Raw genomic sequence first — 19,274 nt, 5'->3', positions numbered from 1 at the left:
TCAAGTAACTTGTGTTGACGTGTTCGCCCTACATGATGTTTGTAGTACTGCCGATATTACGTGTATTACAACGCATTGTTGACCTAATGGGGAGAGCCTACGTCTCAAAGTCGACTGACTTAGGTTGGTCATACCAAAGATTTTTAAAATGGTACATGTTGCGACCTCACAAAATGCTCTTAGCTCTGAGAGGTTAAGCCGGTGACTTAACGAACTTATACGCTGACGATATTCGTAGCAATGTTTCAGATACACTGGGCGGAGTTTCCGTTGATCATGGTCTGTAAGTTATGTCATGTGACCTAGTAAACCATGTCACACAAGCAAAATTTCACTGTTCAACCCAGTTCCGTGCTGTTTGATTGGTCAGCTCGACCATCCCGATCGCCGAAATTTGCTGGCTACACGGACAGAGGGAAATCGCCGGTGTATTTCTTCGCTAATATCTGACATGTTTGATACAAGCGAATTTCGAGACGTACAAGATCACCTGCAAATTGCGCCGTCTCCAGCGCGGACACACCAGGTGGATTTTCGGAAATTCACAAAATACACCTGTACGAGCGAAGAAATCTGTCTGATCGGTCCCCGGCTCTAGAGCAAGGAAACATGATTGGCTGACCCGGTGTCAGTATAATGCGACAGGATTGGGGTGTCATTTCTGATGTCTTCGGCATGATACTCCAACCCGGTGTCAGTATAATGCGACAGGACGGGGTGTCATTTCAGGTGTCTTCGGCATGATACTCCAATGGCGGCAACACTATTAATAACCGGCCTAAAGGGGTTCCCTAGCTTTGGAGGCTAGATGCAATCTCCTATGAGATGGATTGTAATGCATCTGGAAGGAGATTTCGCCGTCCTATAGCAGTTCACAAAATTGTTTTTAAGGAAACTGAATGGAGACTGTCTCAGTCACTGTGGTAGTAGAACAATGGACAGGAGGTGAACCGCCCTGTATTCCATATGTTGTTGTTGTAACAAGAGGTCAGTGCCCTTATTAAACGGCACTAGTTTTATTTTGACTGTTCATTTAAGTGCTTATATAAAGTAGCCACTTAAGCTTCCCATAAGGCCCTTTGATTTGATCCGGAGTAATATTAAACCCACTCTTGGGCATTATAGCTAATATCACTCCTTCAGTCAAATGAAATACCATAACTATACGGTATATGATTGGTATATACATTTGTTCTCCTTTACCAACCAATGACCAGACAAGAAATGAAACGTGTCACTGACTTCACACATACGCCTACAACATTCCCAGCGTCTTTCCAACATCACTGAAAACTGTTGACCGCTTTTCCTTGCATGAAACCACCTTAATTTGGGAATTTATATACTTTCTCAGTTCTGTGGTGGTTTGTGTTTAACGTTGTTCTGGGAATTGGCCATGCGATCGATGGCCCGGAATGTCCAGTTTGGTTGACGGCTGGTATACGAATGTCTGTTTTGACGTATAGATTAAATTCTTCGTCTATATTGTATTTACTTTTGGCATATTAAATTAGGAGACAAGTGACAGAGTGCATTAGGAGCCAAATGAAACAGTACATTAGGAGCCAAGTGGCATAGATCATTAAGAGCCAAGTGACAGAGTGCAGTAGGAGCCAGGTGACAGTGCAGTAGGAGCCAAGTGACATAGTGGCCTGCATATAAGGCTCAGTTGGAAGCAAACATAATGACACGTTACTTTGTTGGTTTCACTTTGTTGGTTTTCAACAGAGTCTTAGGAAACGATGGTCTAGTGTCACTCGTAAGGGTATTATTTGTTGATGTGAATTCAGTATTTACCTTTCATTAAGGAATGATCGATGGGTCCGTTTTACTTGTTACAGGTCGAGACTCCTTGACTGACAACGGAGAGTTTACTTGTGTTCTCCAAACGGAAAGGACAGTAAATTACGGGACAATGAGAAAGACTATGGCAGAGGCGAGAAGGTTTGTTGGCTGGCTTCGACCATTAGGAGAAACTCGACGCTTGGAAGAGATTCCGCCAGTGGAACTAGACGCCTATCTTCAGGAATTCTTTGGATCCGTTACGAAACGTGACGGATCGCCATACAACGCCAACAGTTTGCGATACGTTCAGTCAAATTTGGCGCGGTATCTTAAGGAAAACTTATATCCTGAGAACATCACTACGTCACCTTTGTTCCGGAAAAGCCAGCAAGTGTTGGACACGAGGAGAAAAGGACTTCAGCAAATAGCGACAGTTACCGTAAAGCGACTGTAATCGAAGTAGTGTACCTTTCTGCATGAAGCACCTCCTTACCCGCTTCCAAAACATGAAGCACAGAGAGCATCAGCATTCGTCTCCACTATGACCAACTTCCTAAGAAAAGAGTCTCAGGCTGGATTTGACGCCGTTTTATTTCTCTCCTAGTACCTCTGAACAAAGTAACATATATGTGAGTTAGTACCCACAACAGGGCTGATAACTACAACAGTAATCTGGCCTGTGTACGTGAGGAATGCGAAAAGATTGAGGGAATGGGCGATTGGGTAAAGGGACTGCTGGGCGGGGGACTTTTTTGTAGACTTGTAAACCGTGTTTTAGTATCCGCCATCCCAGTATCCCGTCATGTTGCTTGAATGCGTAGAACAAACCCTCGCCCTGTCGCCTTTTTTTATTTTTTATCTTTCCATGTTTTTGTATACCGCCGCTTGAAAAACATTGGCTGGAGGCAGTTTCACACGTAATGACATGATACGTTCGGTGCAGATGCTTGACCCCATGCATTGCCAAGCGCAACACTTCAATATTTCATTGTATCACACATTCATTAAGCAATTGTCAGCAGTTAAGTCGAGTAATGTGTATAAATAACGCTTCCTTTACAAAAACTGAGCAGTTCAACAAAGCATGGAATAAGGTCAACAGCCAAAAGGGAAGTGAGGTTTAGGTCCATTCTAATTTTGAGTTGACACTATCCAAGCTTTTCATACCCAGAAAAGGTGTTCCACTGTGTAAATATTTCTGGCCTGGACAGGACCGTGGCTAGAGGCGCATTTCCTTTCAATCGTAAGTACATGGGTGCGGGTTCAAACCCAGTCACGGGGTTTGTAGATTCACCTCTTCTCAAGAGGTTTTTGGTGCCTTGGTGACAGCAAGCGATCGACGAGCTGATTGCGCAGTCAAACGCTAGCAGTATGGTGCGCATATCTGTACGTCACATATGGGAAAGTAACTTAAATGTTGTACTGTTACCTTTGAGCTGTATGTTCTACCCATATGACTTATTGCTGCTGCGTCTACATGACTCGTGGCGCATAAAAGTGTCACGGACTTGCAGCACATTGGTTCTGTGTAACAAGTTTTATGGATGAAATATTGCCCACGTGGCCTAAATCATGTTTTCAAACTGTTTGTTATTCGTTTTGCTAGGTCCTAAATGATGTTTATGTATTTCGTGCTTTAGATCGATATCTGGCAAGGATTATTATCTTTTAAAGTACAAGTGCACAGTGTCAAAATACAAGGCGTGTCCAGAAACTGCGGGTATATGTGGTCTCGATGGGGAGAGTATCAGTAAGCAAACCTGTCCTTGCAGTGTACGTCTCATAGAAATCCCACATAGGTACATGTAGGTAAGACAGTGTAGAATTGCTAACAAGGTAATCTTAAAGGTTTGGTAATTTGAGGAGCATTTCACACATACGTGCCGAAACAGTTAAATTTTAGAGCCACGTCGTAGGCGCTAAAGACTAGCGAAATCGGATTTCTCAGATCCTGGTGTCAAGTGCCCGGAATACCCGTTACCCGCACACGAGCAACATTTGTTATTCCTGCGGCGAAAGACGATCACATGATGTTCACGGCCATGTTTCCATTTGGTATTTACTCACTTGACATTTCCGTAGACGTGGATTGGTCCATGAAGAAGACAACGATCTCACGAGATCCAGATTGCCTGCAGACGAGCAAAATCTTGTGCCCGACTCATTTCTTTCTGGATTTTTTTGTTGCCCAAAATTAAACCAGCTGAACACTTTGGATCAAGAATTCCAGATTCAGGAATTCTTGTTTTAGTTACCCGCACAGGAGTAAATTTCGAGGATTTTTCTATTTTCTCGATTAAGAAATGTCGTTTTTGCCAACAAATGATGTCCGTGTGCGGTGGGCTTAAGGCATCAGACAATGTAGAGGAACTAGTAAACGCCACAAAAATGTGGATCGCTTTGCCCTAGATGGCAATGCTCAGACATACAGAACTGATTGCTGCGAAATTACACGAATGTCTTCTTTCTTCATACACAAGTGGTCTCCGTGGCTCAGTTTGTTAGCAGCGTAATGACCCAGGAGCCTCTCACCAATGCGGTCGCTGTGAGTTCAAGTCAAGCTCATGCTGGCTTCCTATGCCGGGCGTACGTGGGAAGGTCTGGAGCAACCTGCGGACGGTGGTGGGTTTCCCCTGGGCACTGCCCGGTTTTCTCCCACCATAATGCTGACCGCCGTCGTATAAGTGAAATATTTTTGAGTACGGCGTAAAACACCAACCAAATAAATAAATAAATAGATGCCTGCTGAGCAGCACTAGCCCGCCACTTTGTTTTCAGTTCAGCTTTCAGTGTCCTGCCCGGTTTTTCCTGCCCAGCTTACAATAACAGCCTTGATGACCAAGGTCCGTTTCACGACGAGAGGGATAATTGCAGTTTTGAAATGATCAGATGTCTGTATTTTAATAGTAATATATCAGAGGGCCTTTTATAGGGCGTATGCATATCTCGCCTGGTGTAAAATGTGATGATCTCTACGTCATCGGTTTGAAATCCATTGTATCCTCAGATAGGGTTTGATTCAAACTGTCCATGTAAATGCATCAGTAGCAGCATTTTACACGCCCACCTTTCCATTGGTCACATAGATGTATCATTCCTGCACTCCTCGGAACGGTTTTTAACTTGCATCTGGCGTAACATCCATGGCAACGTACATCGTTTTAACGTTTTAATGAAAGATTAGAAACCAAGGAACAGTTTTAAATGATAGAGCTCATCAGCCACATCTCATTCGTGCCAAGAATGCAGTCTTTTCATTTCCATGAGATTAAAATCCATTCGTAATGGACTACAGATTCGGTCGCATAGCTCGCTGGTTCATATATACTGAGGCACATGTTCATGTCCCCAGTCTTGTTTTTTTTTTTCAAAAACAAGTCTATCGTATAACTGTAGCAGAGTTGAACACGATGTCACACGTATGGATCATCTGAAGTGCCTTATATTTTCGCGTTATCCATTAAAATTGTTCAGGCGTGTATCATAGAGGCCCACAAAGATGACGTCAGTGTGCACCGCACTGCGTGCCAGTTTCACATTATATTATTATTATTATTATTATTATTATTATTATTATTTTCCAGATGATCTACCTCATGAACTAAGCCGTTATGGTGGCATTTCTGGGACCGGTTTCTTTAGTGTTCATTCCGGAGAAGGAAAAGCGATGGCAACCGTCAAAAAGACCTCGTGTGATGTTGAAACTTTCCAGCGGTGGCTTTTATTCAACAGGCGGGATATTAGAAACATAGAAAGCATTCTTCCGGAAGAACTCGACGGTATTCTTACAGATTTTTATCAAACCGTTCGTAGGAAGGACGGTAGAGAGTACGAATCAGAGTCTCTGCGCATGATCCAGGCGAGTTTACAACGGCATCTTAGGAACAAGGGTTACGGCGCTTCCATAACGAAATCACCGCTGTTCAGGAACAGTCAGGAAACGATGAAGTTAAAGAGAAAAGCCCTGGCAGCGATTTCACAGGTTCATTGAGGAGGACTGTTGCTCTTCTAAATAATCTAATCTACATTGTTAAATTCGGAAACTGTACTGGATCTGAATCCGACCTCACAAAGTCCTATGTAAGCAAGTGCTTTGCTGAACATCAAATAAGAGCAGTCCGCTGTATAGCAGAACATTTTTCCCAACCCACAGTACCTTATCCCTTTGTTTTTTTTTTAGTTATATAATTACTTGATCGTTGTTTCAAGCTACATTCACATATTTTGCACATATATTATGCCCGTGTGGGCCTCCGTCTGGACGCCATCACAGCGCAATGACACAGGAGCCTCTCACCAATGCAGTTGCTGTGAACTAGTCCAGCTCATGCTGGCTTCCTCTCCGGCCGAACGTGGGAAGGTCTTCAGCAACCTGCGGCTCTGCCCCGTTTCCTTCCACCATAATGATAGCGGCCTTTGTATATGTGAATACTCTTGAGTACGGCGTAAAAGGCCAATTTATTTATTTGATTGGTGTTTTACGCCGTACTCAAGAATATTTCACTTATACGACGGCGGCCAGCATTATGGTAGGTGGAAACCGGGCACAACCCGGGGGGAACTCACGACCATCCGCAGGTTGCCGCAAGACCTTCCCACTTATGGCCGGAGAGGAAGCCAGCATAAGCTGGACTTGAACTCACAGCGACCGCATTGGTGAGAGGCTCCTGGGTCATTACGCTGCGCTAGCGCGCTAACCGACTGAGCCACGGAGGCCCCTAAAAGGCCAATCAAATACATAAATAAATATATTATGCCCGTCAGCTTTGGGTGCGGAGGAAGTCGGAATGACCGTAGTGAGCCAGCGACATTTCGCAAGTTACTGAGGCACTTTCCCACATGTGACGTACAGATATGCACACTGTATTATCTCGTGAAATAAGACATTGTTCTACTAACTGTATTCACCATAGTAAACCACCGACATTTGGCAAGCTACTGGCGCACTTTCCCACATGTGACGTACAGATGTGCACACTATATTGTCTGGTAAAGGAAGACATTGTTCTACTAACTGTACTCACCATAGTAAACCACCGACATTTGGCAAGCTACTGGCGCACTTTCCCACGTGTGACGTACAGATATGCACACTATATTGTCTGGTAAAAGAAGTCATTGTTCTACTAACTGTATTCACCATAGTAAACCAGCGACATTTGGCAAGCTACTGACGAACTTTCCCACGTGTGACGTACAGATATGCACACTATATTGTCTGGTAAAAGAAGTCATTGTTCTACTAACTGTATTCACCATAGTAAACCACCGACATTTGGCAAGCTACTGACGAACTTTCCCACGTCTGACGTACATGTATTGTCTCATGGAAGAAGACAGTCTTCTGCTAGCTGTACTCACCCGGCTACCAGAGAAACTAGTAAGGGTGCTCAATGTGAATAGCTTTCCTCAAGTCACGAAATGCCTGTACTGATACATTGGAGCGGATTATGGTTAGATGCGCGTGCCGTTCAACACAAATCAAGATTTTGTGCGTTGTCTCGCACAGCCCAGGCATAGAATGTAGACAAAACACCTGTATAGAAAGAGCAGGCATAAGCCCCCCATTTCTGGAAGTCTGTTGGCCTAGAGCTGTTTCCTGATTTTTTTACATGCGTCTAACCACTAAGTTTTGTTTTTCGTTTTCTTTTCAAATTCCAACCTGTGACGGAGGAACTACAGACGCAAGTTCCGAGGTGTAATTCTCGCCGTAGCCGATCTGAATAATGAACTAACCACCAAGAAAAAATGACCTTTTCCTGTCAGCAAATATGACACACGTGCTTATCGAAACGGGTTTCGATATAAAAAGAAGGAGGGACGAAAGTTGTAAGTGTTCATAAATTGTATTTTGTTATAATCCAGTGGCCGAATGTATCTTATTTATAACACAACATAAAATCATCAGTCTATAGGACATTTGATGTGAAAGAACACGATTTATACATGAAATGTGTTTTCAGTTGAACAGGCAGAATCCGTGTCGTACATAGACAATATAGGTGTTTCGTTTGGCTTTGGGAGAAATAACGCATGCGCATTTTAACAAAAATGAACCACAATCCCCAGAAACAATCATATGCCGTACAGCGCATGCGCCGCTCTACACCTCGGTTTTACATCACAGATATCGCACAGATATCGCGTATAACACCAGAGTCATTGGGATCACGGCAATGAGGCAGTACGTCATGTGAGAGTACACAGCAACACTTGACCGTGTTCCAACTAATACTTGCCAACATATTTCTCTTTATCTAAAGCATGCTGAAAGAAGATAGAAAAAGAAGAGTGTTATGAAAATATCACAAGCCACGTGTTTAGATGCCGAAGAAAAACACACAGAATCAATGGACATCTGGCCCGATAGAATTCTTGGTAACTTGTAATTCCAAAATCTCATTCGGCGAGGCTTAAGGTTTGTCGTGTTGCTAAGGACATTGCTTATTAACAGGTACGCCTTCGTGCTGGTGTCGAATGGTAACAGGTTTGCGTGCATGCCAGGGACGGGGTTTGGATTCCTGAGGGGACAAACAGAGACAAGAGAACATTTATTCCGAATACAAGAATATTGATCCAGCATTTTTGCAAAACTTTAGAAAAACAGTTTTTGTAAGCTCTTTTTCTTGTACGTCACAATGCCTTACCATTGCGTTATCTCTCTCCCTTCACTACGGACCGGATGTTTCAAGAGCACACGAAACTGCCATCTGCATTATTATTCTTACCTGGTTTTAGCAAAGTTTGTCCAGATTTTCATCAGTGTTTTACTGATATTCCTGTCCTGTTCTGTCCAGTCAGCGTAATCTGGGTTAATATTTATGCAACCCCAGGGACATGGGATCTCCTTGGCAAACGGTGCTCCGAACGTGTAATACAACTCTGTCCCATGATATACCCCTAAAAGAAACGCATGTAAACAGAGCGCTAAAAACATATTATTATTATTATTATGATTTCCGAACAAACCAAAAAATCCAAAAGAATATGTATATTAATTTTTATTATTGTTTTCATTTGAACGCAGCGTTTTTGATTCATTGCGCTGCGCCTTTATCTTTTCATACGATATAGGATACATTACGCCGAAAAAATACACTCCAATGTATACATAACTTAAATTAATAAAAAAAAATAGTATAACGTACGTAAAAATGAAGTTTGACATAATTTAAAATCTGTCCAAGAAATAGTTTGTTTTATTTGTCAATTTAATTAACAAGTAAATATTTTCATTTTTTTAAATTTTTCTATGTGAGTTTTAAGCGTTAAAAATATTGAATTCTATGGTAGCCCTGTGGGACCATAAACTCCTCTGTGAGCCGAAGTTACGTCACATGGTACACTTTTTAGCTTACCAAGCCACTTGGGCGTGACGTCATTCTCTGAGCGGTACTGGAAGGAATACGTCCACACTGGTGGCCCCATGGCCGAGTACTTTTCAGCGAGAAATTGATGAGGAGCGACATATCCGTAATCAGACTTCATCTGAAAAGAGCAAAAAGAAACACCTGATAACTTCATCAGAAAACAAAAACCTAATCCCCTGTTAATCTTAAACCAGGAGCCTCTCACCAGTGCGGTCGCTGTGAGATCAAGTCCAGCTCATGCTGGAATCCTCTCCAGCAGTACATGCAAAGATCTACCATTAACATGCGGATGGTCGTGCCCCCACCCTCCACCCCCAAGCTGGGAAAGACCAACTTCCCATTAAAAGCAGAGAAGTGAAGCATATTAGCACCTAATTAATTTTGCTTAAATTAATTGTTTACACGTTTCTCAAATTTCGTGCTAGTTTTCTTGTAAATATTTATGTCTGCACCATGTTGTATTGTTTATTTATTGGTCGAACTTTGTGTCGCACGTAAATGATCCTGACTGATAAGTGAGACGGACTCGCCTAAGGTCAGGTGTTGCGATGCAAAGTGTTCCATGTTCCGATGCATGTATCTCTCATTTTAGACGCGTTGACGTTCAATGTTAAATGTATTAGAGAAATCTGAAACGCCACAGACTTGTGGGTAACTGCTGTTGAGGCGAACATATACCGTTAGCTAAGTATCGTACACAGACATCAACGTACCTGTATAAAAATGTCCCGATTATGAGCAAAACCTTTGTTGGCGTCAAAATATTCACATTTCACAGCCCCAAAGGCTAAGTCAGTTTTGCTTCCAAATCGAGTACTCCAGGAATAAAATAACTGTTCTAGGAAAGTGCGATTGAATCCTTGTGCCACGTCAGGAATAAATTCTAAAAGAAAAAAAACAAGAAAAGAATGCTTATTTCTTTTGTTGATGATCATCAAGTTCTTGTATAATAGAAAAATGAGACACATTGCTTCTTTGCTGCCACCAACTTTACGACCAAAAAAGAGTGAAAAGCCAACAGCTAATTTACTAGCTTCGTCCGCCGATTCGTCTTTGACTGTTCCGGTAAACATCGGGACTCTTTCGAAGTCTCCGTTAAGAAGAAGAACTTCCGGTAGCTTGTCGATGAAATGGCCGTCCACCCGAGGCGCCCAGGCCGCTATCATCGGTGGGCCCTGAAATTAGATACATGCGTATGTTATGAAACAAGCGTAAACAGACATCTGTGATCATTTTTTCGGACTAGAAGTAACTCATGGGATTGATTTGTTCCTTGATTCGTTGCTTGATTGATTGGGGTTTAAAGTCGTGCATGCTCACGTTTATGGATGGAGAAACCGGGGCACCCAGGGAAAACCATCGCCCTTCACCAGGTATCTGGACAAACTGGAGTGCCCGGGGTAAACCATCGCCCTTCGTCAAGTATCTGGAGAAACTGGAGTGCCAGGGAAAAACCATCGCCCTTCAACGGGTATCTGACAAACCTCGCGACTGAAGCCGCACCCAAACAGTCAGAGCGGGATTCGAACGCTCACCCTTATTAGTCAAGGGCCTGATAGCGTTATTCATGGCTTAAATTGTATTGTTCAGGTACAACACAGGCAGATAAGAAAAGCGACAAAATTTTGCCGCGAAAAAATGTTGTCGTAATGTGGCGTATTTTTGACATAAAATTTGTGTAATTTCAGCACCAACTGAAATGAAAACCTAGCCGCGAAAATAAGAAAGAAAAATAAGCAAACGAAAGTTTCACGAATGGAGGCGGTTAACTGACCTGGGCTTTCAGCGTCTAGCTCATTCTGCTAAAAATAAAACAAAGACGATAGGTGACACTGTGACGAGTGAACCAAGTCTGAAGGCGAAAGGATATGTCAGCAGGATTAGAGTTCAAATCCTTACCAAAACATTAGCACGGACAAGTTCTTTAGCTGGTACTTCTCGCAAACACTCGATGATGGACTGGGAAGACGCCACGGAACAGTTCTGCTGGGACGCCAGTTGTCTTGTGACGTCACTAACGTTATGAGGAGGTCGGTATATGGCCCACGGACTGATAGCACAGCCACTCTGAGGGATGATGGCGCGGAATAAACCTGCATTGATTGATCGAGTGATGGATAGATTGATTGATTGACTGATTGGTTGGTTTGTTGATTGGTTGATTATTTAATGGATTATTTAATTAATTATTGGTTGATCGGTGTTGCTAATCAACATACCCATTTTTACGATGGCTGTCATTTATGGGTGGTCGAATGCCCAGAGTGTCCGGTGAAAACCACGGACCTTCGGCAAGTTACTGACGAGCTTTCAAATGTGTGAAACTGTATGGAACGATAGGAACTGTGGAAGCACTGAAAACATCACATTGACTGGAATTGAACTCATCAAGCACCGTGAGCCTGGTACAGTTTACACTGTGGAGACCGCCGAACATTCACTTCCTTTTATGGAAATGCGTATTTCTCTTCGTATATTTTAGTTATTTATTCAATTCATTTTTGATTTACGCGGTGCTTAAGCTCTCTCTGTGTTCCTTCCCTTCCATTTTCGCACTCTGGATCTTGTTCTGAATTGATTGTTGTATATGTGTATAGCATTTGGTTACAGAATATAAGCCCATTAAATATCGTATCCAAAATGAAAATTAAAAATACTGCATATATTTTGCCCCACAATTCTACTGTACTCCAATAACCATGGCTACATTTAGGTATACGCCGAATAGTCCAAGAGCAGAACATTCTTTGTATAATATTTGTAATAATATTCATTGTATCAGCTAAAATGCAATTAACATCCATATTTATAACAACGCGTGTCTTTTCCCGCGCAATGACGACTCCGGTCCAAGCTGGATTGGCCACTTGTGCTCCGGTAATACGTGAGTATTGCGTCACTAGTCTGGGTCCTGTTTTACGAAGCAGTGGCAAATTGCACCTGGTGCAATTTCCATGGCAACATGTAGTGAAGAGATACGTTACCATGGTAAATGGGTTTGGCGTAGTTCTGCGACAGCTTTGTAAATCGATCCGCTGCTCACAAAACTTGTAAGGTCTTCAGTAAATTTTGTATCCTATTTTACTTGCTTACCGTGGTTTAACTTGTGTTTTCAGTGTATAAAAGTCCTTAACCGATGTTGTTTTCATGCATTTGCTACAATCTTCAGAAGGGATGAGTTGTATATTCGAAAGATTAATTAGATATTTCATCATGCATAAAACAGATCACCGCTTCGGTGACTTAGTGGTTACAGCGTCCGCCTCAAAGTCGAGAGACTCAGGGATCAATCCCGTGTCGGGTCATACCAAAGGCTTTTAAAACGGTACTTGCTGTTGCCTCGCTTGGCGCTCAGCACCGAGAGGTTAGAGCAAGGAAACACTTCAGTGGCGGCATGGACTTGCCCTCCCACGTGGAGACACAGTATATAGACACATACCTGATGACTCCTGGACGTCATGTGACAGAAAACTTGCACACTATGACATTAAATCCCAATCATAAATACATACAAAACTGATCGTTTCCCCTACTCCTTACAGTGCATGTGTCGCTCCCTGTGCTCACTTTACATCACTGTCAATCTAATCCTGACCTTTGGAGCCTGTGCGACGTACTTACAGGCCTGTTTAGGTTTAGCCTCGACAACGATGTCCTTGTTCGGACTTATAATCAACAGTCATCAATAAAATTGTTTCTGATGTCCGTTGTGCATCTTTTAGATAGAGAATGCACGCGTATCAAGTATAAATAGAAAAGAGGGGCGGATTGTTTGTGTTTTCTGACATCACTCCCAGCGTCATCACCGTGAGCCCAATTATCTTGGTCTCGTTTAAGATTTCTGTACAAAATTTGCTAGTAGTGGCAGTGATGTAAAAAAAGATACGTAGAGTGGCGCACGCGCTGTAAGGAGTTTGGTCGTTTTTGCTTATGCTTAGACCTTGACTCATCTTGGAGAAGCTATGTAGTGACACACTCCCGCCTCCGGAACTTTCGCCAAAGATCGTCACTCTCTTCGGATCACCCCGGAAACTGCCGATGTTATCCCGGATCCATTCCAGCGCTAACACTTGGTCCAAGAGCCCGTAATTACCTGGCGCTACCTCATCATCAGTGGACAAATAACCTAAAATGGATTAACTGATTGTTACATTGATCGGTTGATTCATCGAGTCTAATTCATATATAGTTACTGTCAGCTATGCGATCTTTCGTGGCCAGATATACCATGATGAAAATGACATGTTCGTGATTTACCTTATATTCAGATGTATGGGTGGACGGACAGACTGGATGAATGAAGGGTGGACGGACGGAAGGTTGGTGGGACGGACGGATGGTTGGATGGACAGGCGGACGAACGGATGGGCGGACGGACGGTTTGGATGAATGAATGAATGAAGGGTGGACGGATGGACGGTTGGATAGACAGGCGGACAGACGGATGGGCAGACTGACGGAATGAATGAATGAATGAATGGTTGGGCGGACGGACGGACGGATGGATGGTTGAAAGGATGCATGGATGGATGAATGGATGGTTGAAACCGTATATTAAAACAGCTACAAACTACATGCCACTCTTTTTGACACTGTACATTGCATGCAGACATGCACTTTCAGATGTGTTGCTGTTTAAAAAACTATTTAATCCACGAAGCAGAATTTTTCATGAAATTGTGCCCGATGTACGTTAAATGATGTGTTTGAAATAACACACTCTTACGAGTTTTAAGAGTTTCAAATAATTACACATTTACACATTTGGGCGAAGGTGATCTATAAAATACGTCTTACCAAGGACACCTAAACGGAAGTTAAACGTGACCACCACCACGCCCTCTAGCGCCAGGGGTCGTCCGTCATACTCTTGACCTGCGCCGTATCTGTATGACCCTCCGTGAATCCACACCATTACTGGCAGCGACTCGGTCATGTGATCAAACTGCAAGGACGGTTTGTTTAAAAAAAAAAAGGATTCAGGAAAATACCACAGCATGGAGAGACCATTGACGACAGTGCGATAGTTGGCACATGGCCACACGTCTTACCGCCGAAATTCAGCCTCAGTTTAAATTAGTGTTTTTTTTTTAACTGTTCATCTTAAAAAGAACCAACATCGACAACCCCCTCGGTAGGTGAAGGTCCAGTGACCTGCCTGTGCCTAGGAAGCTCTCGCAAATGGCCTGAGATGCATTCTAAGCGATTCACTGGAGAAAAACGAGAGGAAAGATTATAACATGTGTAACTGTGCCAAACATTCAGCTAGTTCAAAACTTTGTTTATTCCCCAGGGTAACGTGAATAAATGTTTGAAAGATCCCACAGACCTTAAGTGACATATGCCCTCTTTTATAGTACTAGGCATCATGCATATTATGTGTAATAGCGTAAATCTTGTGTAGACTTCAATCTCTCCTCATCCGTAGCGGCCATTTTGTTTGTTTACAATCAGCGAGTGCATCTAAAGACTTATTGCCAGCTCATCTCATTTTTAAGCTTACTTAGTGTTCGAACATGTTGTGATATGTTATAAAATGTTCCAGTTGAATAATTAACGATAACTTTTCACTTTATTAAGGATAATTGTTTGATGTATGCAAGGAAAGTCTAGCGGACTATTTTGTGTGATATTTCCCTACACTCCCAGCGTAGTGCTTGGAGTTGCGCATAGCGGAACTTTCAACTGTTTTTACGTCTCTTTCTTAAGGTAAGTATACGAGGTGCTTTAATTGAATCTCGTTACTTAAGGAATAATGTGCCCCAGATAATATTTATAATGTAAAGTTAACTGCCTTGGTCATGCTGATCGAAATAATTTTTACTACGATATGCCCTTGACACTGCCATATCACCGGCTATTCGATTCCTCAAGAGCTTTTTGTCAGTTTTTCTTATTCAGTGTAAACAGTTGGTGCTTTAAAAACATTAAGAAAAACGCTCTCACATAAGCACAAAAGTTCCAGCTATCTATATTTCTATTGTCATGGTTTTCTGCATTTTTGTCTGGGAAATTAGTTCCCGAAATCTGGCTGATCGGTAAAACTTGGATCTGATTGGTTAACATAGGTCACATGGTTAATAGCTTGTTGGGTATTAATAGAGAAGCCTTCCAAGTATTTGCAGATGACACACAGTATCTCAAACGGTAAACACCTTACTACATAGTAATTAATACATCCTGTAGTGAATAACACTGTATAGAGTGGTAACTGGATGGATGGCTGGATATTTTATGTATGTAAAATACTGTTGTTTGATGTGGGGAATAAGGTTAATAAGAATTGTGCCATCTCCCCCTACGCTTAATACCAATCATAATATATGAAAACACATTATATATAAAGGTGTATGTACCAGTGAATTTGTGAGATATCCCAAATCCTCTTGGATCTTCAATGTTTATATCAGAATAACGAAGTGTGTGTTACAACCAATACTGACTTATGTTTATTGGTCTTGTGCTGATCAACTCGTTTATTTGTGATGTTCCTATGGATATTACATCTATTCACTGATTGAGGACCTTTATTAAAGTGTGATTGGTGTGTGTGTGTGCGTGTGTGTAAGGGGATCGACATACCCTCCCTCCCCCGTAATTATTAATCGGCCTACCCCTGCTGCCCCTTTCCACCGTCTATGCTTTTTTTAAGGTTATCAGTTATCACTGTAGAGGCATACACTGTGTTAGAGCAGATCAAAAATTCCCGAAGAGTGGAAATGAACTCCGATATTAGAGACGTACTACAATAAACAAAAAAGCTCTATAGTAAAACAACTTTGGGTTCTTCAGAGTAAATGGGACGAGTATGGGACGAATGGGACGAGTATGTATAGCCTAGAGCACGCCGAAGTATAAGTGTTTCTCGCTTAAAACAAGCCTAACTTTACTCTCGATGACCCGGAGTGTGGTCCGTGTGGCGCCCAGTATGGCATAACACGTCCAATATGACATCAACCATGTCCAATATGACATCAACCATGTCCAATGTGGCGTTAAGCATGTTCAATATCGCGTCAAACACTTCCAATAGGGCCTCAAACTTGTCCAATATGGCATCAAAAACATGTCCCTTAGGCCTCGGTCAATAATTTGATTGATGAGAGGAAACCAGACAGAGCTCAGGGGAATCCACGACCATCCACAGATTGCTGCCAGACATTCCCACGTTCGACCTGAGAGGAAACCAGACAGGGCCCAGGGGAATCCACGACCATCCACGGGTTGCTGGCAGACATTCCCACGTTCGACCTGAGAGGAAACCAGACAGGGCCCAGGGGAACCCACGACCATCCACAGGTTGCTGGCAGACATTCCCACGTTTGACCAGAGAGGAAACCAGACAGAGCCCTGGGGAACCCACGACCATCCAGATGTTGCTTGCAGACATACCCACGTTTGACCGGAGAGGAAACCAGACAGAGCCCAAGGGAACCCACGACCATCCAGATGTTGCTTGCAGACATACCCACGTTCGACCGGAGAGGAAGCCAGTATATACGACATCCAAGAGGCCTTGGTTCACAGTATACAATTTGTCGATATTGGGCGATGGTTTTACATAACTGATTTTATACATACATCTTTCAATTTTTCACTGGATATTTTAAGCATCTTCGGATATGGTATATGAGTTGTATCAGAAATCCATTACCTAAAAGTATGCAATTTCCCTGTGAGTAGTCTCCACGACACTTTACACTTTTCTTTCATCTCTGAAACATTAAGTGACATATCTGCGCAGCCATGTATTTTTCTTTCTCAATATTGCACAGCAAACGTTTGAGACACAATGGTACATGATCAGTTCCAAACGCTGTTGTGTTGAAATAGACTTCAAGAAAAATTACGACAACGGACGGTTTAGTAAAAGGACAACAATGTCTTTGATAGTGTTTGTTTTTTAGTTGCTTGAAGATATAAAAATAGTCAATGCGTTCTTAACCGCATAGCAAAAATGATCAGCAAAATCGTAGTTTTAACATACGGAGTTTCGGTTTCAACGTGTGACCAGTTCTTGTAGCAGCCGTTTACAATTAGATTTCCCATGATTCAGTTCACAATTCCCGCCAAAGAGGTTGGCATATTTCTCCACCAAGTGGCGTGAACTTCTACAGATGACGTAACATGTGTGCTATGCCATGTAGACTTGCTATAGGGAAGTTGCATACCTCTAGGTAATGGACTTCTGACTTGATTTAATTTGACAAGTGTCTCTGTTTTCGCCACGATATGAAATGTACTTCTACTGCCGACGTGACAGTAAAACTTGTAATCATCCATTATTCTGTAACATTGTTCGGTTACCTCCTCTTTATTCGTTTACTTCCTCCTGTTCTTACCTTGGGGGTATAGATGTTCATATAGAGACAATCCTCATCTGTATTGTTGAAACTTGAAGGAAAAGAGAATCTGGAATCAAAGGATGACAGGCTTTTATGCGAACATATATACTGTTTATATACTTCCACCACCTACCTTCAGCCTTCACGCTTGTATCTAATTCCGATTAACCCGGGGCTAGGGGCTGTATATTCATCGTGTCGAATTAGATCGCCTCGTGAGATATATGGACAGTTGCAACCAAAGCGTAACTGAGATACATATTTTGTTATTGACAACTGATATTCTAGCATGGTGCACGATTTCAATACTGATTTCGCTCAGTCGCCTAGAGCATACCTTGTGTCTTTCCAACATCACTGAAAACTGCTGACTGCTTCTTTTTGCATGATTCTCTCCTATTTCCGTAGTTTATATACTTTCTTAGATCTTTGGTGGTTTGTGTTATATCCTTGTGTTCGGCTTAAAACACCAATGAAGTAAAACCATGCATTTAGTTTAGCATGTAGGGATCGGGATTTGATTGAAAGGAGAACTCCAAAATAGATATCTGCAATATTTTGTAATAGTTAGCTCAGCAATAATTTCTTTGAGACCATAACTTTAGGGGCAAATCAGCTGTGTATTGTAATAAAATCATGCTGATCTCAAACCCACGAATCTACTCACTCAAGCCTGCAGGTCGCTATTATAGCCAAAATAATGACGTCATGCCATCACTATATGCATCTTCTCACACAATGCCCCACTGTTGTGGAGTCAAAGTTTACAAATAACTAGTTTTTTGGCCCTGGGCCCAGATTCACAAAGCGGCGTACGATATTTTCCATCGTACATTTGTTGTGCGATATTTTTACGTCAGGATTACCGTGCCATCGTTATATATGTGCGATTATCGTACATATACGAATACTAAACTGGGTCCAGAACAGATTAATCTTTCCTTAACTTTACCGTCAGTATTTGAACACTGTATAATCAGCACTGGGTAATTTCTCGAGTATTTAATAATGTCAGCTTCCATTCGTTAATTTTGATCAACTGTATATATTGTTTTTAACTTGACTTACAGGTGAACAAATGTCAAAACTTGTGGGCAGATCGGACTGAAAGCCGTTGCGTTTAGCGTCAGTGGCGCCCAAAGCTTCTTGGTTTCCGGTGGTGCGAACCTCCGCTCTCCTAGAGGCGGCTCGGCGTAGGGTATTCCCAAGAAGATCTCCAGCCTTTCAGCGGCGTACGCACTGCCCGGGTCTACGGACCAACCCATCAGAGTTCCTTGTTTAACGGTGACATTGACGACGTTTAAGTCAGTTTCTGTCACCAGATATTTTGTTTTTCCAAGGGTTGTATATAATACGAAGACAACAAGAATTGTGGAAAGTAGATGAATAACCTTTCTTCCGGTAGCTCCGGTAGCTCCGTGAGATCCCATTGGTCAGGATGGAAGGGGCGAAGGAAATGCTGATTGGACATAAATAAACATATTAACATTATGACAAATACTAATTTCAAGGCCCAGTTGTTCGAAAGTGTATTAGCCAATACTCGTGTTAAGTCATATTTTATACTTACATTTTTAGTCGAGCTCAGAAGCCAATGCAGTTCTCCTTAGTCAAGGTCTAATACTGGTACACAATTTTGTTTAGGCTAAGAACAAAATTGAAGACTTTTCTTGAAGGAGAAAGAAAACATAAAAATGATGCCAAAATCAGAAGAAAGAACGTGAAAACTTATTTGCAAATATAATCTTGAATGGGTTTTTTAGGGGGATTTTTT

At 42.2% G+C, this 19,274-nt stretch overlaps 1 protein-coding gene across 1 annotated transcript; it reads right to left on the bottom strand.

Moving 5' to 3' along the window:
* Positions 1-6,871: 6,871 nt before the first annotated feature.
* Positions 6,872-18,765, bottom strand: LOC135464041 (neuroligin-4, Y-linked-like). Its single transcript, XM_064741515.1, has 10 exons — positions 18,569-18,765; positions 17,498-17,567; positions 13,953-14,100; positions 13,096-13,281; positions 11,055-11,248; positions 10,186-10,330; positions 9,869-10,038; positions 9,144-9,273; positions 8,514-8,685; positions 6,872-8,306 (listed from the first exon to the last, which is right to left on the bottom strand). Exons 1-10 carry the CDS (start codon positions 18,763-18,765, stop codon positions 8,039-8,041), a joined length of 1,680 nt encoding a protein of 559 aa, XP_064597585.1. The 3' UTR covers positions 6,872-8,038.
* Between the last annotated feature and the right edge of the window lie 509 nt (positions 18,766-19,274).

This window comes from Liolophura sinensis, chromosome 3, assembly GCF_032854445.1.
Source record: "Liolophura sinensis isolate JHLJ2023 chromosome 3, CUHK_Ljap_v2, whole genome shotgun sequence".
Classification (NCBI taxonomy): domain Eukaryota; kingdom Metazoa; phylum Mollusca; class Polyplacophora; order Chitonida; family Chitonidae; genus Liolophura; species Liolophura sinensis.
Note: the sequence above shows the minus strand (reverse complement) of the source record. Positions and strands in the feature narration are given on the sequence as shown.

Coding starts and splice junctions, on each gene's coding strand:
- LOC135464041 (XM_064741515.1), bottom strand. CDS start 18,765: ATGGGTTGGTCCGTAGACCCGGGCAGTGCGTACGCCGCTGAAAGGCTG. Junction 14,101..17,497: donor TGAACATCTATACCCCCAAG/GTAAGAACAGGA, acceptor CCGTCCTTGCAG/TTTGATCACATGACCGAGTC. Junction 8,307..8,513: donor ACAAACTTTGCTAAAACCAG/GTAAGAATAATA, acceptor TTGTCCCCTCAG/GAATCCAAACCCCGTCCCTG.